At 41.2% G+C, this 24778-nt stretch overlaps 1 protein-coding gene across 2 annotated transcripts in view; it reads right to left on the reverse strand.

Annotated features, from left to right (window-relative positions):
* The window catches only part of PDGFD (platelet derived growth factor D), a 227221-nt gene that overhangs the window by 73243 nt on the left and 129200 nt on the right, over nucleotides 1–24778 (reverse strand). For both annotated transcript variants that reach the window (XM_058185421.1, XM_058185420.1), the window contains exons 2-3: nucleotides 11747–11951; nucleotides 7231–7411 (exon numbers count right to left, since the gene is read on the reverse strand). In XM_058185421.1, the coding sequence (XP_058041404.1) occupies nucleotides 7231–7411; nucleotides 11747–11951 (386 nt within the window). The remainder of the gene's footprint in view (nucleotides 1–7230; nucleotides 7412–11746; nucleotides 11952–24778) is intronic.

Genomic DNA, 24778 nt, shown 5'->3' on the forward strand with positions numbered 1-24778 from the left:
TCTGTTCTTTTGCAATGTTATATATTTTCTTGTTTCCTGAAGCCCCAGGGTTTTGAATTAACTGCACACAATTTCTCATAAAGCTGGCTAATTATAGGAGAGGTCCTTTGGAAATATCACACAAAGCAGCAGTGCTTAATTTTTATGCATGGTGGTACTCCAGGGAAAGCAATACCGTAAATTGTTGTTTTGCTAAATTGCCTTCAAATTAAAGGCTTCCACAGTATAGCAACTTAACTCATGAGACTAGCTTTGGAGACCTATGTCAATATCCTGTATTCAGTATTCTGCGTCCAATTGGGCAATCGGGCCATATCTGGATTCTTCTGGATTTTTCAGCTCTGAAACTCCCATACTGTTTCCTCTTCTTTAGTTATTGTCTTGCCATGCTCCTGGAGAATACATGTCTCACTGGCATATGTAATAAATATGAAAGTTGGACATAAATACCACTCGAGACTCTCCACTAAGTTTGTGAACAGGGGAATTAGCTGAATGATTTCTCCAACGTTCTCTAGGAGGGTTGGATTTTCCTCTTAACAAACCCATAACTGAGCTTAGGGCCCGGGTACTTATGGGACCGCCTGCTGTTACCACATGCCTCTCACCGACCCGTGCGCTCTCACAGAGAGGTCTTCTCAGGGTGCCGTCCGCCAAGCAGTGTCGGCTGGCGGCCCCCAGGGGAAGGGCCTTCTCTGTGGGAGCACCTACTCTCTGGAACGAACTTCCCCCCAGTTTACGCCAATTGCCCGACCTTTGGACCTTTCGCCGGGAACTGAAAACTTATTTATTTATCCAAGCGGGACTGGCCTGATTTTTAAATTTTTCAATTTTAAATTTTTCAATTTTAATATTTTATTGGGTATTTTATATGGTCAATTGGACGGTTTTAATTTTGGCCTTTATTGAATAAGTTTTTTAATTGTTATTTTAGTGTGTATATTAATTGTTTTAATGTAGGCTGTATACCGCCCTGAGTCCTTCGGGAGAAGGGCGGTATAAAAGTTTAATTAATTAATTAAATAAATAAATAAATAAATAACAAGAAGCAATTCTTTCAATAATTCCACTAATTTCCCACAATATTTGCCATGCAATATGAGGTCATTAGAGTCACAAAAGTTAGGTTTTCCCAGGCTGTAGGCTGCAGGTGTGTTGGTGTAGGAGATGCCCAGGCTGAGTCAGAGAGAGGGGTCAAATGCGTCATCAGTCATGAATCCCTTCACACCCACAAGAGGCCACCTCGAATTTCTTTTACCCTTATCTACCACCAATTTTCTTTGGCCGTTAGTAGTTCAGATTCTTGTAGAGAACTGAAACTTGCAATAAATGTTTATACTGATTTTTAACTGCCTGGATCTCCTGATTTCCCTGGAGCTTTACAGCTGGATCGCAATTTTGTTCATCCACATTGTCCAAGGGAAAGATGTTGCTATCTCAGTGACAATAGCAATAGGAAAACAAAAACTGTCCTGTGAAATTTTTCACCAAATATACCGGTGTCCCAAAGTTGCTTTTTCTGAAGGCAACTGGACTTCCTTGTTTTCCCTTTGAAGACATTTCACTTCTCATCTAAGAATCTTCTTCAGCTCTGACAGGATAGTGGGGAATGGAAAGATTTATATTCCTTGCACACAGCTGGTAATCTGGATCCTTTTAACAGATCATTGAAGCACCTAGAGGTTTACCTATGTCATCAGGATCACCTGAGTAGTGCTCCTGGTTCCAGTGGTCTGCAATTTTTCCTCTGGAAATCCATCAGGAAAAACAAGGAAGTTGTTATGGCACCGCCTCCTGGGCCTGGCCTCCTGGAGCCGGATGACTCAGAGAGTGAGGAGGAGGAGCTGACAAGGCCTCCTCCCCCCCCCGGACCTTCCTCCTCCCTGGCACCATCCCAGGTTCCAGTTGCAGGCCAGGAGGAGGAGGAGGAGGAGGAGGAGGAGCTGACAAGGCCTCTTTCCACGGACCCCTCCTCCTCCCTGGTAACGCCCCAAGAACCAGCTGCTGAGGATCAATCTTGGCTAGATACGAAACAGCGATGCCGAGATAAGCGTGCACAGCAGAGGAAAAGGTGGGGCAGGTTCAGGGAGTGCTGAGTCATGGAGCCACACCCCACAGGGGATAAAAGCAGGGAGAGTGCTCCGTAGGCCCTTGTGTCGGACAAAGTTATGGACTACTGGCTCTTTGACTGCTTTGGACTGAAGGCTGGGATTTCTTGTGAGTACTTTAGATCATCCTGCAGACTCCTGGTTGCCTTGGCAACAGTCTGTCGCCACGCTGCTACTTGATAAGGACTTGGCTGGCACGTGAAGGAACATTGCCAGAACTTTTCGTTGCCAGAAGAAACCCGGCCAAGTGTAAATAAATTGCTGGCAGACGGCCTCAGCTAGCGTATTGTTTTGGGGAGGAATGGAGGGGACAGAACAGAAGTCTAGTTGCCTCCTGAAAAAGCACCTTTGGGACAACCATGACCTGGGTGACTGAGAATCTCTACAGACTCAAATATATGGGCAGAGAATTTTCCTTTACATTTCTCCAAAGAATTTTTTTCATCGATTTATCAAAGGCATACTGTAACTCACTCTTTAATCATCATATTTAGCATTACTATATGGGAAAAAATACTATCCTGTTGGTTTTTTCCCTGAAACTTAATGAAAGTGTGGGAGACAACGCCAACCTGGTGAAATAATCCAGATAGAAGCACTCTGAGACGTATTTGCTCTGTCTTTATTGTAAGATTACGTTCACAGAATCTTTGTAGATTGAAATTACATCTTTCCCCCCCTTCATCTATACAGTTCAGGAAACTAGGGAGAGTTTCTTATGAGACATTTGCCAAATCCCCATTTCTCTTGCTTACTCAGGTGTCTTTTAACTGCCTACTTTTATCTGCCTCAGGTGTCATTCTCACATACAGTTACAGTCAAAGCCATCACAGATGGATAAAGAGAGGAGGAAAAGAGGAGGAAAGAAAGTCACAGATGTCTGCCCTTCCTTGTAACTCAGAATTTCTCCTCTCCTTTAGAATAAATTCTAAAGCAAACCCTCTGACCAAGCAGAAAGACAACTGCAGCAAAAAGGCAGGAGAATTTCTCTGCCCATTCATAATGGAAATCCGTAAAGTAAAAAAAAAAGGGGGGGGGGACAGGTGCAGAAAACTGAATAGCAGCTGTTTTTTTCTCAGTAAGATGCTTTCTCAGGTTTCAACATGCCTTGAAATTTATATTATGAGAAGCAGAGTGTCACTACTGTGACACTAATGTAATTACCTGGCTCATAAGAATTCTGTCTACAGACAGTTGCTAATTGGCATGTTTATTTTTAAAATAAATTTCTAACTGCAAACAGCTAAAGCATGAATCTCATTTTTAGGTTGCTTGATCAACTGCTTTCCCTTGTGGAGTTTCCATCACAATTTATTATATTCATATTCTAACATACAGTCATAGGAAGGTACTTCCCACATACTTCTCACGCTCAACCACTCTGCATGGTGGGATGATACTACAGGATTGGGAAAAGTAAGCTGGTGTATCCCCATTTCTTTTTTCCCCATTTCTAGATTCTAAAATTCCACCCAGAATCACGTGACAAAGATGAGCAGCATGAAAATCTAATACATAAATAAATAAATAAAAAATTCTACACTGGCTCAGAATGATGTTACTTCCTTAAACAATGTTTTCAGTCTGAATAAGATACTGAGGATATTCCAACACTTTGTCTCTATTCTGAAAAGAAGCCACAGAACTTATATATTTTTTCTTTTTAATATATAATAACAGAGTTGGAAGGGACCTTGGAGGTCTTCTAGTCCTGCTTAGGCAGGAATCCCTACATCACTTCAGACAAATGGTTATCTAACATCTTCTTAAAAACTTCCAGTGTTGAAGCATTCACAACTTTTGGAGGCAAGTCGTTCCACTGATTAATTGTTCTAATTGTCAGGAAATTTCTCCTTAGTTCTAAGTTGCTTCTCTCCTTGATTAGTTTCCACCCATTGCTTCTTGTCCTGCCTCCAGGTGCTTTGGAGAATAGCTTTGCAACCTCTTGTTTGTGGCAGGCCCTGAGATATTGGAACATTGCTATCATGTCTCCCCTAGTCCTTCTTTTCATCAAACTAGACCTACACAGTTCCTGCAGCAGTTCTTCATATGTTTTAGCCTTCAATCCCCTAATCATCTTTGTTGCTCTTCTCTGCACTCTTTCTAGAGTCTCCACATCTTTTTTACATCATGGCGACCAAAACTGGATGCAGTATTCCAAGCGTGGCATTATAAAGTGGCATTAAAATTTCACGTGATCTTGATTTTATTTCTCTGTTTATGCAGCCTAGAAGTGTGTTGGCTTTTTTGGCAGCTGCTGCACACTGCTGTCTTATATTTAAATGGTTGTCCACTAGGACTCCAAGATTTCTCTCACGGTTATTACTATTGAGCAAGGTACCACATATACTGTACCTGTGCATTTTGTTTTTCTTGCCTAAATGTAGAACCTTATTTTTTTCACCATTGAATTTTATTATGTTACATTTTGTTAAATTTCATTTTGTTAGATACATTTTTGGGTCATTTTTATGACCCTTTAATCCTTCCTTTTGGGGTGGAGTCTAGACAACTGATTGGAGCTGAGCATTTACTGGCCAGATGCCCTTCCTGATCACTATGCAGAGTTCACAGTAGATACAGTATTTTGTCTGCACCCGGATAGAGAAACATCTGCCACTGCCTAGGATTGAACTCTCAACCTTCCGAGTGGGAGGCGAGCGTCTTCACCTCTAGACCATCATGCCTCTCCCACAGAGCCTACATTAACCACCAGGTAATCATGCTGAGCACCTGACTGATTATATGCTGTCAGGTTGATGTTGAGTCTTAGAATCCACATAGATAGATTTTTCTCTATGATGATCTGTCCCTATCTTGGCCCTTCACTTCTTCCAACAATGTCACTGTAACTGAGTCCACAAACTTTGCTGCTGACCTTCCCTTCCCTTTCCTTCCAACGTTCCCAACATTAGAGCCTTTCTGTAGAGATCAAGATATATAGCCAGTATATTCAAAATATAATAATTTGTTGAGCCATATCTGCATCTGCAGGATCATTTCTTTCCAGTCACATCCACCTGACCCACTAGAACCAGGAGACAAGAAAAAAAAAGGCCCTCTGGTGGCTCAGACTGGTAAGACAGTCTGTTATTAACAGCAGCTGCTTGCAATTACTGCAGGTTCAAGTCCCACCAGGCCCAAGGTTGACTCAGCCTTCCATCCTTTATAAGGTAGGTAAAATGAGGACCCAGATTGTTGGGGGCAATAAGTTGACTTTGTATAATATACAAAAGGATGAAGACTATTGCTTGACATAGTGTAAGCCGCCCTGAGTCTTCGGAGAAGGCCGGGATATAAATGCAAATAAAAAATAAATAAAAAAATGTTGCAGGTTGCATCCTCTAAGGAGGTGTATCTGGCAGGACAGAGAAGAAGGGCTTTCTCTGTGGTGGTTCCCTCCCTTTGGAACACTATCCCTGCAGAAATTAGATTCCCCCCCTCCCCACTTTGATAGTCTTTCAGAAGGCCCTGAAGACTTGGTTTTGCCAGTGGGCTAATGTGTGATGGAGCCCATCCAATAGCTCATTTAACTGTGTGCTGTTGCTGGGGGAGGGAGTGTTATTGTTTTTTTAAAATTATTTTTCTAAATTGTATTTTTATTGTTTGTAAGCTGCCTAGATTCACTATAAGTGAATAGGTAGCTATATAAATTTTTCTAAATAATTAAATAAATGTTTGATTGCTGATGACCTGTGTCTGTTTTGCTGAGCTTCATGAGATTCAACACTTGAAGGCATTTTTTCCTCCCCACCTCTGACTTCAACTGAGATTATGTTGGACCTGAATAAGAGCCTTTCACCCTATTTTTGTGAGGGGGAGGGGGAATTTCTGTCACTGCCTTTAGCTGATTGCTTCTAGCCCCAAATCGAATAGTATTCCTATATAGACAACCCTCACTCTGTCAAGGACCTTGGAGTACTCATCTCAAATGATCTAAGTGCCAGAGCTCACTGTAACAGCATTGCCAAAGGGCCGTGGTGGCTCAGGCTGTAAGATAGCCTGTTATTAAAACACAGCAGCCTGCAATTACTGCAGGCTCGAATCCCCACCAGGCCCAAGGTTTACTCAGCCTTCCATCCTTTATAAGGTAGGTAAAATGAGGACCCAGATTGTTGGGGGGGCAATAAGTTGACTTTGTAAATATACAAATAGAATGAGACTATTGCCTTATACACTGTAAGCCGCCCTGAGTCTTCGGAGAAGGGCGGGATATAAATGTAAATTAAAAAAAAAAAAGAGGCATTAAGAGTTGTTAACCTAATCTTGTGTAGCTTCTTCTCTGATAATATTGAACTGCAAACTAGGACATACAAAACCTTTGCTAGACCAGTTCTTGACTACAGCTCATCTGTCTGGAACCTGCACTGCTATCGGATATTAATACAATCAAATGAGTCCAGAGATATTTCATGAGAAGAATCCTCCACCCCTCTGCTCGCAACAGAATTCCTTATGCCACCAGACTCGAAATTTTGGCTTTAGACAACTTAGAACTTTGCCGTCTTTGGTCTTACCTAAGCATAGTACATAAAATTATCTGCTACAACGTCCTATCTGTCAATGACTACTTCAGCTTCAACCACAGCAATACACGAGCACACAATAGATACAAACTTAAGGTAAACTGCACCAAACTCGACTGCAGAAAATACAACTTCAGCAACAGAGTGGTCAATGCCTGGAATGCACTACCTGACTCTGTGGTTACATCCCTAAACCCCCATAACTTTAACCTTTGACTGTCTACTGTCGACCTCACCCCGTTCTTGTAAGGGGCGTGCATAAGCACAGCAGCGTGCCTACCGTCCCTTCCTACTGTTCCCTTTTATTCGTACCCATTTCATCTATTCATAGTTATGTTTATACTTATATCTGTTATCTAATACATGCCTGACGAAAATAAATAAATAAAATAAAAAATGAAGAGTACTGAATTTTAATGAATAGTTTCCCTCTTCCGCGGATTTCATCACAAATTATCCTACTACCTATTCCCCAAAGGGAAGCAGTATTCATTATCTTAACTTGGAAGTTTATTACTCTTCCTTCCTTCCCCAATCATTTCTTGTACCCTAAGGCAGTCCTTTGTTTCTTCCCCAGACACCACCATGTTACTCACCACCAGGGAATAGTAAATCTTGAATCCTGGTTTAGCCACAAAGAAGTCATCTGATTTGAAGGTGATCTTCAGCTGGTTTGTCTTTGATGTTATTTTGGGAGGGAAGTCTTTATATCCACACCACCGTCCTCGGATGAGAGTGCTAATTTCAGAAATATCCTCCACTTCCACAAAATCGTATCTGGAGTGAAGGTGATAGATTAGTAGTCTGGCAGAGAAATGATGATACAAGGCAGCAGATGCAAGGCAGCAGATGAGAGGGTTGGTTTTTTTCCCAGTGAACATTTGACATTTTAATGATCCTTTTATTCAGACATAAATGGGAAAATCGGTGAGTCTAGAAAGCCAAAATCAGCTTCTAGCAATAGCATTTAGACTTATATGCCGCTTTACAGTGCTTTACAGCCCCCTCTAAATGGTCTACAGGGTCAGCATATTGCCCCCAACAATCTGGGTCCTTATTTTGCCAACCTCAGAAGGATGGAAGGCTGAGTCAACTTTGAGCCGATCAGGATCGAACTCCTGGCAATGGGCAAGAGGTAGCCTGCAATGCTGCATTCTAACCACTGCACCACCCTGACTCCTGAAGCTTCTAGCATCACCTTTATGAGGATGATGATCATCATTTGTTCAGTCAGTTCCATGCTGGGCCTGGAGATCACAGGGGCAATTTACAAAAATAAAGGCAATGACTACAGCCCAACTACTTCCAGTTCTCTGGAAAGGCTGATGATGGGTGTTCTGTCTCCGTCCTCACTTTGGAGTAACGAGCTGGCCTACAGCCAGTGGTTACACGGCTCCTATCAGTCCTGGCCGAGAAAATGCAGCTGCCTGCCAAAAAGTTCAAACAGATTAAGACTTCAGCTCACTTCGACACGGTTCAGCTAATTTGCTTCCTGTAGAAGTGAGAGCAGTCCCAAAGCTCCTTATATATCCTGTGGGAGATGACGCCACCTCTCTAATCTTCTGAAGCACGGGTCGGTCCAGGCTTGATTAGTATGGTTATCAGCTGCATCTGTAGGTGTAGCCTGAGGAAGGGAGGAATCAGGGGATGTCGGCCTCATTACGTCCTCCAACTGGCCTGGTTCTGGCTCCTGGAGCCGGGCCAAAGGAATCGGTGCTCCTGAGGTAAGCCTTACCGTCCCTTCCCCCTCACTCTCAGAGTCACTTTCGGGCATGGGGCCAGGTTCGGGGGCTGGAGCCACAACAATGGGATTTTCAAACAGTGTCCCTAAGATACTTTTACACTTTCAACATGTTAGCTATCAGCCTCTGGGTTCAAGAAACTAGCAGTCACAACCTAAGCAGGGGTGGGCTCCTGGGGGTTCGGCAGGGTTCAGGTGATCCTCTAGCCCAGGATCGCTGGGGTTCAGTTAAACCCCAAATGCCACCCCTGGCTGGCCACAGCCATGACTACTCCACCCCTCCCCTCCCAGGAGTCTCCATGCGGCCTGTTCATCATTCCATCATTGCACCTTACATAAGTGCAAGGGTTGCGGGGAGGGTCTGGGAGGGCAAAATCCAGGCCTACCGGAGGTTCCAGAAGTCCAGAAAGGGGCCTGTTTCTGGCCTTCGGAGGGCCTGTTTTCACCTCCTGGAAGCTCAAGGAAAGCCTCTGGAGCCTGGAGAGGGTGAAAAACTGGCCTCCTGGAAGTTCTGGAAGTCTGGAAACAGGCCTGTTTCCGGCCCCTGGAGGGCCTCCAGACCCTGGGGGAAGCAGTTTTACCCTCCCGGAGATTTGAGGAAAGCCTCCAGAGTCTGGGGAGGGCAAGAAACATCTCCCTGGTCCTGGTGCAGGTGGCTGCCTATGCCATGACCATCATCGCCATCCCCACCCAGCAACGGGACAGCAAACCCATTGCTAAAGAATCTGAAGCCCACCCCTGAACCTAAGTATGGATTTAGGAAGTCCACAGTATTAGCTTTGATGATGCTATATTATGCAAATATGGAGCAAGAACTCCCCCTTCCCCATAAAACTGGTTTTAATTTGATTCCTACAGTTGTTTGGTGTTCACTATAAGTCCCACATAGGTCTGGCAAAATCCACTTCCTAATAAAATTCGTACTCCTTGGGGATTCAGTGTCTCTGAATACCTCGATTCAATTACTTCAAAGCTTTCCAGAAAATTTTGCAAATCTTGTGTAAAGCCAATCTCAGTTAATGTCAAGTTTCACTGCAGATAGTAGGATTGACATTTTGAATATTCTCTGCATTAAAGGAGTAGGGAGGAAGAAACTATGGGTGTGTGTGTGTGTGGGGGGGACTTAAAGCATTTTTTTTCTGTGGCTAAAAATGGGTATAACAAAGTTGTATAACACTATTAAAATCACGAGCCAGCAGAAAGTGCAATCTGATGTTCTTATTTATGCACACTTTTAGAAGTTTGGTACAGTGACACAGAGATTTGCTTTTGAAAACACATCTTGCCAAATACAGGTGTGTTTGGATAGTCCTTAGGTAACAAATCTGCAAAATTCTCCTTTTGACATAGTATGCGATAAAATTTACCCATATACTTTGAATGCAAAAGAGCCACTAAACAGACAGAAAACTCGGAATATAGTTCCTTTGTCTTCTCCAATCATATTTTTATTCAAATAAACATTACAAAGAACTAGTCCTGCATAAAAATAATCATTATTCATGCCTTTCTCAGCCACAGTTCGTTTTCTCAGCTGCCTCACCAAAATAAAAGTATATTTGATAACGTATAGCAGGGGTGTCAAAACTTGATTTCATTGAGGGCCGCATCAGGGTTGTGTTTGACCTTGGGGAGCCAGGGTGGGCGTGGCCAGCTCAATATCACTCCTGTTGGGGGCACCTGGGGTGGCCCGAGTGCTCTCCCAGCAAAAACAGTCTCCCGCCTCCCGAGCTCTGTTTTCGACTGTCACTGCCTCCTGTCAAACTCCAGTCCAAAGTTCCTGGGCCCAACCCCATTGTACAGATAATTAATTATGTAACCATGGAGCTGAAACTACCCCAATTGTTAGGAAAGGCGCACCCTTTATTTCACAGTAGTCTGCTAAAGCCAGTAGGTAAGGCCTCTGTTCAACCACAACCATTACCGTTACCTGGTCCTGTGGAGGTGGGAGGGGAGACCCATTACGAGATTGACCCAGTTATCAACCATTTGAGTGGAGTTGTTAATGCTGGATTAGGTCCACAGCTTGGACCTCTTGAGACTTCCAGCAACCTCTGCCAGTAATATTAGCGCTCAGGAGGGCCGCACATGGCCCTCCCGAGCGCCATTTTCACTGGCAGAGAGTTGCAGGAGGCTGTGGCAGCCAAAAACAGAACTCGGGAGAACCAGCACCACGGGCTGGTTCTACGCTGTTTCCAGGGCAGCCCTATGGCAGTGGTGAAATCTGAACCAGTTCACTACCAGTTCCCTGGCTGCGCATGCATACGCATGCACAATGCGCACCATGCACCAAATGTGAGGTGCGTGCATGTGCAGTGCACGCCAAAAGGAGGCATGGGGTAAGTAGAACAGCGCACGTGTGGTGGGTGGGTGATCAGCTGTGGGGCGCAATCTTTTTTTTTTTTTACTTTTAAAAGTATTTTTTTAACAAAGAGGTTGTAAAAAATGCTTTTAAAAGTAAAGAAAAAGGCTCTGGCGATCATGAGGCTCAGCTGGGCATGGGCATGGGCATGGGCAGGGGGAGGGCAGGGATTTTTGCTACTGGTTCTCTGAACCACCCGCCGCCATCGCTACCGGATCGTCTGATCCGGTCTGAACCGGGAGCATTTCACCCCTTCCCTATGGGCCAGATCTAAATACCCTGCAGGCCGTATCTGGCCCCTGGGCCTTGAGTTTGACAACCTAATGTATAGTATAAAAGACCACAACCTTCTTAGGCCCAAGTTGCAAACTGGGATCCCATTTCAAAAAAATAGGCTATTCCAGGATAAAGAAGTGGGTGAAATCCAGAGCTGAAGTCAACATTTGATTAAACTTTAATTCAGAAATACATTTTGTATTGATAATGCAGTGTCTGTCCACCTTTTTAATTAACAATCTCGTTTATGAAAAGAGATATATTTCTATTCCTTTGCAAAGTAATTTGCAACACTGTAAACCCTACAGACATTTCATAATTGATAGCCAGGAGAAAAACAAGACTACCAATTTTTATTTTTTTTTAAATGAATATGTGAAAAGACAAGAATTATTCAGAATTAATGGCTGGGAAATGTCATTAAGCAGATTAAATCTCTTTCCTCTCCCCTTTCTGCTACATTTAAAAACTGTTTAGCTGCTTTTGGAAGGACTTTGCAATTCCATGCTGAGCAGGCATAGATAGAAATTGTTTGGTACAATTTCCTTCACCTTGGATGAGCAATCCGAATCTTTTATCAGTAAGAAAACAAGTTTGGTCTAACTCCAGGTTTTAATTTTGTAAAACATCTCTAAGAAACTTGGCTAATTTATTTTTGCCTACCTTGAAGTTGTTCTACCAAATGAGCAATTATGAATTACATTGGATCTCCTCGGTGATTTGATCAGCTTACCTGCAGATATCGTTCTCTGGTTCCTCCAGGCCAAACTGATGATCGAACACCAGCTGTATTCTAGCATTTCCTGGTGAACGTAGCTTCCAAGTCAGCAACAGATTCCTAGGATAATTGTGTGGGAAACGAGGGCTCTGGATGTAACCATTTTCCCAAACATTGATGGTCTCTTCTTTCTTATATAAGGCTGTGAGATGATTACTTTCTGTTAAAAATCACAAATAGTAGTTATCAGACAGACAGACAGACAGTCAGACAGATTGAATTCTTTATTGGCCAAGTGTAAGGAGCATGCATAAGTGCACAAAAGTGCCTACCGTTCCTGTCCTATTGTTTCCTTTCATTGTATGTGCTTGTATATAATGTTGTGACAAAAAAAAAGTGTGATTGGACACACAAGGAATTTGTCTTTGGTGCATATGCTTTCATGTACACAAAAAGAAAAGATACATTTGTCAAGAATCATAAGGTACAACATTTAATGATAGTCATAGGGTACAAATAAGCAATCAAAACTGGTTTTATCAGTATTCAAAACTGGTTTAAAATGATGATGATGATGAGAGACAGAGAGATATTGGATGGATGTAACCATTTTGGATGGATAGATGATAGATAGCTAGATATGGATGATAGACAGACAGACAGATAGATTTAGAAATAGAGATCAATGATAGAGATCTGGGCTATAAAAGGAAAAGATATGGTGATATGCAGTGTGAAAACAGACAAGTACTTGAAATTGAATAGTCTTTTGCACGCTATTTCAATGAAATCAAGTATACTATCTTTTGAGTATGCATCTTCAAGTCAATTTTGGCTTTCTGGCAACTGCCTGGACTAGTCTCTGCCATTTTCTTGGCAAGGCTTTTCAGAAGTCTCCTTCTTAGGACTGAAAGAGAGGGACTAGCCCAAGGCCATTTGAGTGACTTTGTGTGCCTTAACCATTGAACCAAACTGGCTCTCATATAGTATCTTTTAGACATCAGAAAAGAATCTGCCTGTGGTCTGTGTATATGTGTGAGATTCAGATATTCAAGTGCGGTTAAGGCTGTTAAAACTTAATTTTTTTCATAGTTTAACAATTATTTACAGTGAATGATATACTAGAAAGTGGAATAAAATCAGGGATTGTACAGAGGTATGTTCTGTACATTTTCTATCAATCTGTTTCTATGGAAGCTGCCACTTTTCATTGACGCTGTTTGTCTACCACACTGAGTTGGATCAACGTTGGGTAGACATCTCGTGGAGACGCCATTGCAATGTGGCATCAGAAAACAGGCTATTTAGTTCTCTATGAGAAGACTAGATATGTCATATGTGCCACAATTGGGGTTACGTATTCCCATGAAATGGCTGAGTGGGTTTAACTCTATGCAAGACTGAATTCTTTCAGGCTAAATTCAACCATCTGGAAATTAAATTGTCAACTTACTCAAGTTCCCACAACGTAGTATTCCCTTTTGACCCAGTAAAGCATATTGTGGGAAGAGAAATATAAACCAGCTGAAAAAGCTCCCCAATTGTAGAACTCAATGTCTTTCTTCCCCCGGCATTTATGTGTTGCCATTTTTCCCTGTTCTCATCAAAACCTCTAACTTCTCAACATTCTTGAAAAATGATTCAAGAAAATTTTGGAGTTGGGGTGGTGGTTAAGGGAGAGGATGGAAGCACTTTGGCTCCCATAGGCCTCGTCCTTCCATCCTCGCCCTTTCATTCTTAATATAAACATACGTTGCAAAATGTCAACCCTGATCCTTCAAGAAAAGCTTCCATATTTCTGGAAGTATTGACATCAAGAAACCAAACTCTAGACTTCCTGGTTGGCTCCGTTGGCAATGGAGGTGATCTCTCTGGTCACCAACCTCTGGATCATGTTGGACTGCTAAGACAGCGACAATCAGCTGTCCAGCAGTTCGGAAACCCCCCTCTTCGGGAGAAGAAGCGGTGGTGAGCAAAAAGAAGCAGAGGTAGAGCTTCCCTAGAGCTCCTGGAAGATACCAGGGGGCTCGAAGGGTTAAGCCCCCTCAGAACTTCAAAGTGCTCCAGATCTGAGGCTTTTTTCCTGCTCCGGCAGACCTAATTGCCGCGACCAACTTCCGGGACCAATTTTAACTTAAAGAAGATAATACCGGACTGAACAGAAACAGGAGAGCTCTAATTATAAAAGCAAGTAATCAATCAATTCCCTGTTATTTTTTTTTTTAAGTTTTGGATTTGACTTCAAAGTGAAAATGGTGATCGTTCTTTAATGAGCTACGCAGTTGAAAACGAAAGTGTTACAATTCTCTGTTTGCTGTTTATTGCTGAAGGCCAGCTGGAAATTTTTTTTAAACATTGTAATGAGAAGGGAGAAGAGATCGAGATATTGAGACTGATTTAAAAAAAAAAAAAAAGACTTAAAAGGTTTATACGTAATATTAGCCGGGACCAATTTTAACTTAAAGAAGATAATACCGGACTGAACAGAAACAGGAGAGCTCTAATTATAAAAGCAAGTAATCAATCAATTCCCTGTTATTTTTTTTTTAAGTTTTGGATCTGACTTCAAAGTGAAAATGGCGATCGTTCTTTAATGAGCTACACAGTTGAAAACGAAAGTGTTACAAGTCTCACTGTCTGTTGTTTATTGCTGAGGCCAGCTGGAAATTTTTTTTAATTTTTTTTTTAAACATTGTAATGAGAAGGGAGAAGAGATACTGAGACTGGAAAAAAAAATTAAAAAAATGTGAAAGCAAAATGTTGGAGATGTGATTGTGAGGATGCTACCTATTATCATATATGGTGGACTTGCAAAAAAGTTAAAGCCTTTTGGATTAAAATATGGTGGATTATGCAGAACATTTTGAAAAAGAAGATCAAGTTTGTTCCACAGTTCTTTTTATTAGGAATAATCTCAGATTGCACTGTTATAGAGACAAAACTGATTCTGAATTTAATAACTGCTGCAAGATTATTGATTGCACAATATTGGAAGAAAGAAGACTTACCTACAATTGGAGAATGGATTAGTAAAGTATCAAATTTAGCAGAAATGGCAAAAATTTCTGCCTACTTGAAAGACTGTACACAAGAAAAATATATATTGGAATGGAGGAAGTGGATTGATTATATTCAAAATAAGTATCAGATTAAAAATATCATTTAGTTTTTGAGTGAAGTTAGGAATTATTATGTATTAGTTTAAGAAAGAACGGAATTGATAGTGTGATGGTGTGAAATGGAATATGTTTTATGTTATATTTTAGATTATGTTTGTTAGTTACAATACCCTGTATTCTGTTCTGGGAAGTCTCGGGGAAGGAGGCGGGAAGGGAAGACTATAAATTGATTGGTTGCCATTGTACAGGAATAATGGTAGAATTAAACAAGTTGGAATGGTGTAATGTCGGGACTGCTCGGCAAACACTCCCGAAGGGAAAGGGTAAGGAAAGAGGAGTAAAGAAGGAAGAAAGTAGGTAGGTAGGTGGGTAGGGAGGAAAGAAGGGAGGGAGAAGAAAGGATAGGAGGAGGAGAAGAAGGAGAAGATAGAGGGTTAGAAAGGATGGTAGTGAGAAGTGGGAAAGAGGAGGGGAAGTAGCAAAGCGAGGAGAAGGTGGTGGGGGAAGTTTAAGAAGGATGAGAGGGGAAGAAAGGATTAAAGGGGGGAGTGGCAGTCGAGCAGCCCTGACTGAGTATAATTTGAGTATAGGACTGATTGTTGGATAAGTGATTGTATTGTACACTGGTCAAATTGTGGGAATTATTATGGAAAAATAAAAAATTTTTGCAAAAAAAAAAAAAAAAAAAAAAGAAACCAAACTCTTGAGTCCTCAGATGTTAGGCACTATTGACTTTGATCAAGTCAGACCATTTAATCCATCTAAATTAAGGTTGCTGACATTAATCTATGGAGATATTCTGGAGTCTTTTCCTATCACCTGAATGTATCCTTTTTAATTGCCAATGCCAATGATAGAGACAGAAACTTATATATATATATATATATATATATATATGTAGGTCTTTGGTTATTCGGGTTTTCTCCCGCGTAAAATTGGAAGTGTCTTGGTGACGTTTCGACGAAGTCTCATTCGTCATCTTCAGGCTTCAGCTTCGTGCTTCTGGGAGCAATGTGTGATTGCAGCTGTTTCTTCCTTTTTAAGTGCTAAAAGGTTAACTGCAAATCACACATTGCTCCCAGAAACACGAAGCTGAAGCCTGAAGATGACGAATGAGACTTCGTCGAAACGTCGGCAAGACACTTCCAATTTTACGCGGGAGAAAACCGGAATAACCAAAGACCTACATACAAACACCCGCGAAAACCTCAGAAAACAAATATATATATATATATATATATAACACGAGGAATGACACCAGACCCACACTCACAAGGTCCACACAGGATGTCACCACTGCACATCCACCCAGAAAGCAGACCCAAACCCACACTGATCATAAAGCACGACCAAGGACCAGAAGCCAGACCGCAGCTGCAACATTAGCCATTTCAAACCCCTCCAATCCATTCATGCAGCAGACTGACACCCACTATGAAGATGTAGCACGACCACAAAGCCAAACAACAGCTATGCAGCTCACCAGCTCAAATCCCCCTGCAGCACAGACTAGACTGAGCACAACCAAGCCCCCACCAACACAGGACACACCCCCAGCCAATCAGAGCACAGAAAAAACCCCATCCAATCAGAGCACAGCCAAGCTCCCACCCAATCAGTTCAAACCCCCACTAGCAGTTAAAAGGAAGAAACAGCTGCGATCACACATTGCTCCCAGAAGCACGAAGCTGAAGCCTGAAGATGACGAATGAGACTTCGTCGAAACGTCGCCAAGACACTTCCAATTTTACACGGGAGAAAACCCGAACAACCAAAGACATATATATATATATATATATATATATATATATCGCTACTACCCACTCTTCAAGTCAAGGCTACAAAGAAATTGGTATTTAGTTACTGTTGGTACTTAGACTAAGCAGATATATAAGCCCTAGTCCATGTGTATGCTTAGGTTTCAGATCATCGTTAGGAATCTTGTTCTATCTATTGTCTGACCTTTTCTCGAAACTCTGTCTTCTCTCCAGTGACAGCTAAATGAATACCTTTGGGAAGGTTAGAAAAAGACTGAGATACACATCACCTCCTGTCATTTTCCTGCAGCATTGTTCTCGCATTTTTCCTAAAGACTTTAAGATGTCATGGAACTTTTTGTTGTTGCTTCTAAAAGTTTTCCCATGTAATGAATCAGTGCCAGTTTGATTCAACTGACATCTGTCTTGCTAAGCAACTTCCCACCATTGTTTGCACAGTGACAATAGTTGGAAATTTCCCCTGCCATCTCACAGTCCACAAATGAGATGGTCAGTGAACGGGTATTTCAGGTCAGTCCATGCACTCGTTCGTGATGCCCCACAACTTCACAATTGGACACAATTCAGTGCACATATGTATTCTAAATTATCTTCCACCTGGGTGTAACCATGAGGAAAGGCTTTAATACAATGACATTTTAGTGTTTTAAAACTAACGTTAACTTCAAATGCTACCATTTCCCCCCCAAAGTTCTGACTGACCTTACCAGGACCAACATTTTAATGCAGGATACATTTTGCAAAATTATCATTGTCATCCTCACGTTTTCCAGCCAATTAATAATAATAATAACAATAACAATAAAAATAACAACAACAACAACAACAATAATAATAATACACAAAATGACAGTATACACAGCAAACGAGATAACTATGGTGGATTTCGTATCACTAATCACTAGTCGAACACTTCCCAAGCATTTAAGACTGCATGATGATGATGATGATGATGATTATATTTCAGAGATAAATTTTCTTCAGAATAAATGAACAATCTTACTTTCTCAAAAAGTAAGCTTAAAGTAAACTTTTAATTGTACAATTAATTTAATTCTAACAAACAGTACTTTAAACTTCGGAATTCTAGTATCCTGGAAACCTCTTTGATATGAAGTGAAAGAGGAATTCATGTGAATGACCTGCTTTTCTTTGTAATTTTTCGCCCAGTGGGCTTCAGCGTCTTTGTATATGAGTACTTTCTAAAATATCTTTAAGCCTTTCCCCATCTTGGAGAAATTGTGTATATCAAGCTACACAATTTCATGTATTAAGTTTTTCATCATTTGTGTACATCTTGCAAGCATTTGCTCCAGTTTACCCATCCAACATAACTACAGGCAGGTAGTCCTCAATTTACAACAGTTTATTTAATGACCATTCGGAGTTACAACGGCACTGAAAAAAAGTGACGTGACCATTTTCCACACTTACAACCATTGCAGCATCCCCGGGCTCATGTGATCAAATTCAGATGCTTAGCAACTGACTCATATTTATTACGGTTGCAGTGTTTTAGAGTCATGTGATCATCTTTTGCGACCTTCTGACAAGCAAAGTGAAGAAGGAACCCAGATTCATTTAACAGCCATGTCTCTAACCCAACAACTGCCGTGATTCACTTAACAACTGTGGTGAGAAAGGTTGTAAAATGAGGCCAAACTCACTTAACAGCTGTCTCACTTAGCAACAGAAATTTTGGGCTCAGCTGTGGTTGTAAGTCAAGGACTACGCGTACTTCGATTATCTATGTATTGATTTTCAATTCCATACTTTTTGGCTTATACTATCTTGCATTTGGGTTCTTAGCCAGCAACCTAACATCATCTATATACAAAAGAACAGATACATTTATGTCCTGAAGAAAAACAGCAGTATGTCACTACAAATATTCCTTATATATTTAATCATAAATACATTAAGCAAGCAAGGGAGGCCATGCACTCATTTCTGGTTCACTGTTGAACCAATGAATTAAGAGTTTATTCTCATGCATACATTTCTTCTACTATATATTACGGTTACTGCATTTAGTAGCAGTAACCAACTTTCAATTACATATCTGCATAAAACATTCTATAATTCAAGTTTGCTAATTTTCTTCAGATTAAACACTCTTTAATATCTGCAATAAAGCCTGATTTGATCAAGAGTTATCTCCTTGAATCGATGCCCATGAGTTTTCTAGTTTAAGTACGATCTGTGAGAAGCCAGTGTCAATTTCCTATTTTTATAGGTACCAAGAGCAAATGTAGTTGACTGCAATTCATACTTTCTGACATTCCTTGTAAACTCTTAATTCTTAAATAAGTTCATATCTTTACTTTCCTGCATTCATCAACCCCATCAACAAGATCAGGCTATTGCCATTCAGAGCGAACACATATTTCCACTTTGAGTCAGATTCACGGTCATATAACATATCTCTTTCTTTTCCTCAATATTTTTCCCACAAGGGGGATTTTTAAAATTGGAGATTGAATTTTACACAAACTGTCATTAGCTCCATGTGGGCAATGACAGTGGACTGTGGTGTTCCCATTAAGCTTTTGAAGCAGAGCTATTCAGTAACAAATAAAGCTAATTAAAAATTAAAATACTGTAAAGTGGTAATTATTTCTTCTTTTCTCTTAAGCCATTTCCTCTTATGTGGGTGGATGTGGAAATCCCTATCCATCAAATTCTGCTTTCAAAATGGAAGCACAGAAATTCACTAGTGCAACAATTATCTCTCCAGTTGCGAAATCGATCCGTTTAGTGAAAACAGAGCAACAATGAATGATACAACCAAATCAGAGGTAAGTTTCAGCAGGTTCTGACCAGTTCTGGAGAATCAGTAGAGGAAATTTTGAGTAGTTCAGAGAACCAGTAGTAAAAATTCTGACTGGCCCCCCCCCATCTATTCTCTGCCTCCTGAGTCCCAGCTGATTGGGAGGAAATGAGGCTTTTGCAGTAGCCTTCCCCTGAATTGGGAAGGGAAAGGAGATTTTACAGTATCCTTCCCCTGACCTGGGATGGAAATGGAGGTTTTACAGTATCTTTCCCCTACCATGCCCACCAAGCCACACCCACCAAGCCACACCCACAGAACCGGTAGTAAAAAAATTTGAAACCCACCACTGAACCAAATAGGTGGTATTGTGTAGAGAAATATCTCCACAGTATTTGGGCTAGACCTTCCAAAGTCCAGATGGGAGATTCTATAGAAGGTCATAAGATCCAGTGGGACTTTCTGATCCAGATGAACAGGCAAGTCTTGGCCAATCAACCAGACATTGTGGTATTAGACAAGGACCAGAAAATAGCAGGGGCAATAGATGCAGCAGTGTCAAGAGATACCAGCACCAGGAAGAAGGTTATTAGCAACAAAGATGATTAGGGGACTGGAGGCTAAAACATATGAAGAACGGTTGCCGGAACTGGATATGTCTAGTTTAATGAAAAGAAGGACTAGGGGAGAAATGATAGCAGTGTTCCAATATCCGAGGGGCTGCCACAAAGAAGTAGGAGTCAAGCTATTCTCCAAAGCACCTGAAGGCAGGACAAGAAGCAATGGGTGGAAACTAATCAAGGAGAGAAGCAACCAGAACTAAGGAGAAATTTCCTGACAATTAGAAGAATTAATCAGTGGAACGACTTGCTTGCAGAAGTTGTGAATGGTCCAACACTGGAAGTTTTTAAGAAGATGTTGGATAACCATCTGTCTGAAGTGGCATAGGGTTTCCTGCCTAAGCAGGGGGTTGGACTAGAAGACCTCCAAGGTCCCTTCCAACTCTGTTACTCTGTTCTGTTCTATCTTTGTGCAGGTGCATGAGAAGCTGGGGAAGTCCCTGGGTCTGAAGGAGGAATTAGAGATGATGTAAAAAGAAAAGCCAAAATGTTCCCAGTGGTGGTGGGAGCACTTGGATTTGTAACTCCAAAATGGAGAGATACCAAACTCTAACAGATCCCAAGAAAAACATCAGAGCTGCTTCTCAAGAGGAGCCCAGTGCTAGGAACAGGTAAGCTAAGACATTGTGCAGAACCTTTGAATCCCCAGGCCTCTGGTAGAGGACCCAAGATTGAGGAAGACACATACCACCCATAAGGATGAGAAGACATTTTTCAGTAATATATTTGTGATTTGAAAAGCCTTATACCATATTTTTCTGAGTATAAGATGTACTTTTTTCCCTCCTAAAAGAGGCTGAAAATTTGGGTGTGTCTTATATGCTAAATGTAACCCTGCGCGGTGCCCAAAATGGCTACCTGGAACAGCTGCTGCCTTTTCTTACCCCTTCCGTGCTTTGCCTGCTTTAGTCACTGGAGCTCCCTCCGAGGATCAGTTGCGCTTTAGAACAGGGGTCTCCAACCTTGGCAACTTTAAGACTTGTGGACTTCAATTCCCAGAATACCTCAGCCAGCAAAGCTGGCTGAGGAATTCTGGAGTTGAAGTCCACAAGTCTTAAAGTTGTCAAGGTTGGAGACCCCTGCTTTAGAAGCACAGCCCCAACCAGCCCCACCCTCAAAACCAGTGAGTGAACTAATGTGCTGTGACTAGCCAGATGAATACCCGGTAGGCAGAATTCCCTCCCCCCACTATTTTCCTCCTCCAAAACTAAAGTGCATCTAATACTCAGGTGCGTCTTATACTTTGAAAAATATGGTAAATAGCCTGAAGTACATAGATACATATATACTTCTAATCCATCCAGTAGCTAAACTTTTCTGGCGAAATTATAAAAAACTGATTTGAAATATAACAAAATGAAATTTAAAAACGATAACTTTCATTAAATAAATAGTGGAATATTATTGTAAAAGTCATATCTCTTAAAACCAATACTATAAAATCATAATAATTCCTTCCAAAAATATCCAAAGGAACAACAACAAAAAAAGAATTTGCACTTAAACTGCAGATGGATTTATATGTGAACATATACAAGTAGTTTTTTAAAAAGTATTATTATATAAACTCATGGATATGTCCATCCTTGGATAATCCTAACTCCATTTTTTTGGGATGCTGGTGTATATTTTGGCATCTAAAATTTTGGGCTTATATGCAAGTATATACAACAATCAATTTTAATATTACATACATTTTCATGAATTATGTACAGGTCATTATATATAATGAACATGAAAGCCAGGAGAGAGACTCTATAAATATGTACATTTATATACCTAATGAGGAACTGGTTGAGTACTTTTAATTGAAAGATACGTATTCTTCTACAGAATTTCGTTTTCTCTATACATTGAGATTCCATCATTTCCTCCAACGTATGCCAAAAATAGGCTCTCATTGTCAGGAAGTGACCTAGGTCACTAATTCACCCTCATACTAGCTCATATACAATGTCTGAATCTGTAATAATTATAAACTTCTACAATGTTAGAATCTTAAGAGTTAGAGGAGGGGCATTTATCCTTCTAGTCAGTGGTGGGATTGCAGTAATTTAACAACCGGTTCTCTGCCCTAATGATTTCTTCCAACAACCAGTTTGCTAAACTGCTCAGAAAGTTAACAACCGGTTCTCCCGAAGTGGTGCAAACTGGCTGAATCCCACCACTGCTTCTAGTCCAACTTCTTGCTCAGTTCAAGAGACCAAATTAAAAAACTCGGCATAGATGGCGGCCAAATCATTCCCCAAAAGATATGCTAATCAGTGGTGAAATTCAGCCGGATCTATCTGGATCGCGTGATCAGGTAGCGCTGGTGGCGGGAGGCTCTGCCCACCTGCCCGGACATCATCACATCCTGTTTTTGACCCTCTGCAGAAGGCTCTGCACATGCATGGAGGAGGCACGTGTGCTCACGTTTCCAAGCCGGTACTGAAAGGTACCTTTCACCCCTGAAGCTAATCATACAGTAATTGACATGATTCAGGGATGACTCACACCCTGGTCAACACTTTTAACTCTCCTGCCATCAGGAGGGAGATATAGAAGTATAGGCAGCCGCACAAATAGGCTAGAGAACAGTTTTTATCTGTAGGCTGTCAGGCTTCTGAATGGAAAATAACTTTGCAACAACATAGTACGATTGACGGGGGCTCACCCAATCTCATTGTACACATGTGCATTGACAATAAAAGGTTTTGAATTTGAATTTTGAATTGAATTGACCGAATGGAGAAGGCAAACTTTGTCATCTTGTCCCATGATAGCCCACACAATTAGACTACGTTATTGTATTTGTGATTGATAATATAAGAATCAGATGAGGTTATAACACATGCAGTTTTTCATAAGAAGGGGTAAGTAGAAATGGCCTAAGAAACAAGTAGGATATTACTTTAGAACTTAGATCAAGTAGGAACCTTAGAGAAAGAAGGATAGATGGCGGGTGGGGTGTGGGGACTTAGAATACACTAGTCATAAGAGTTTACTAGCTAAATCTTAATTAAAGCCCTTTGATTAATGGTCAACTATTATTATTCTTGTCAACATTCAACAGAGATTTCCTTTCATGTAATTAGAGGCCATTATTCCACATACTCTGGGAAGATCAGAAAATAAATCATGGGTCTTTAGTGAACTGGAGAAGTGCTATCATATTCATTCTCAGTCTTCTCTTGTTAACATAACCCCAGTTTCCTTAATTGCTCCATGTTTTCAGCTCACTGATCAACCACAAAGCATCCCCTCCGATTTGCCTCATTCTTTTGATGCAGCGGCGTCCAAATTTGGACCCAACACTTACACTAGGAAAGTAGAGTGGACTGATTGCTTTCTACAGTTTGGAATCTGAAAGTTAATTTCTATGGAAACTGCCTAAATTGTACAAGACTGTTTACCTGCCAGGCCACTCTGCTGATTCATACCTCACTCTCTTATCTCATGTTAATTTTGCAGTCTCCAACTGGCAAGCTGTCTCTGCTTTTTCAGCTGAAATGCTCTCTTCATCAGCCCATTCTTCAGGCACATTTACACTTGAGAGTTAGCCTGCTGTGAAAAGGCTTCCAGAGGCAGTGTGATTTTAATTGTCTCTCACAAAGCTTTGGAAAGAAAGACATGAGTTAATCCACTGATCAAGGAAGACATGGTAGCAGTGACTCACCACCAATGTTGCCTCTAATTTCTGACATGTCATATGCAGGGAAAAAAAAATCATTCAGCTTTTCCCAAATCAAGTATTAATTTGTTTATCCCTATATAACACGGGTGTCAAACTCACCGCATCACATTTCTGTCACGTGACTTTTGTGATGTTTTTCCCTTTGTGGAGCTGGGGTGGGCGTGGCCTGCACATGACGCATCTGGCCTGCGGGCCGCCACTTTGACACTCTTGCTATATAACTATTCAAGTAAATTGCAGACATGTATAGAAGTGATAGATAGATAGATAGATAGATAGGTAGGTAGGTAGATAGGTAGATATGTAGAGATACAATGGCTCAGTGGCTAAGACGCTGAGCTTGTTGATCAAAAGGTCGGCAGTTCAGCGGCTTGAATCCCTAGTGCCGCGTAATGGGGTGAGTTCCCGTTGCTTGTCCCAGCTTCTGCCAACCTAGCAGTTTGAAAGCACTTTGGTGGGAAGGTAACAGCGTTCCATGCGCCTTTGGTGTTTAGTCATGCCAGCCACATGACCACAGAGATGTCTTTGGACAGCGCTGGCTCTTCGGCTTTGAAACTGAGATGAGCACCGCCCCCTAGAGTCAGGAACAACTAGCACATATGTGCGAGGGGAACCTTTACCTTTATAGAAGTGACATATTAAGATGTTTGCATGCTGCTTAGTTAAAGTATAGAAACTAGATAGTGTAATAGTAGGTCACACACTTAAAATTTCTTCTTTGAGGAGACCGTTGGCATCTGGCAATGCCCCTCTGTCATTCTCTTGCCAGTATTTTTCATTGTATTCTTCTTTCTAGCTGAAAAGAAGTAGTCCAAGGTCACACAGCTGCTGTCATGACCAAAGTCGGACTAGAAGTCACAGTCTCCCAGTTTCTAGCTCTGGTACCTTAACCACTGCAACAAAGTGGCTCTGCATATGCCCTGTGCATGCTCAGAGATTATCATATCACAATAACATAATCATACTGATAATTTATAATTGCAATGAATATGAAATGAATGAATTTGATCGAAAAAACAATTGGGAAAAAAAAGTATTACGGGTAGTTCTTGACTTACAACCAGACAGAAAATGTTATGTCTAG

Source organism: Ahaetulla prasina, chromosome 5 (genome assembly GCF_028640845.1).
Source record: "Ahaetulla prasina isolate Xishuangbanna chromosome 5, ASM2864084v1, whole genome shotgun sequence".
Taxonomy (NCBI): Eukaryota; Metazoa; Chordata; class Lepidosauria; order Squamata; family Colubridae; genus Ahaetulla; species Ahaetulla prasina.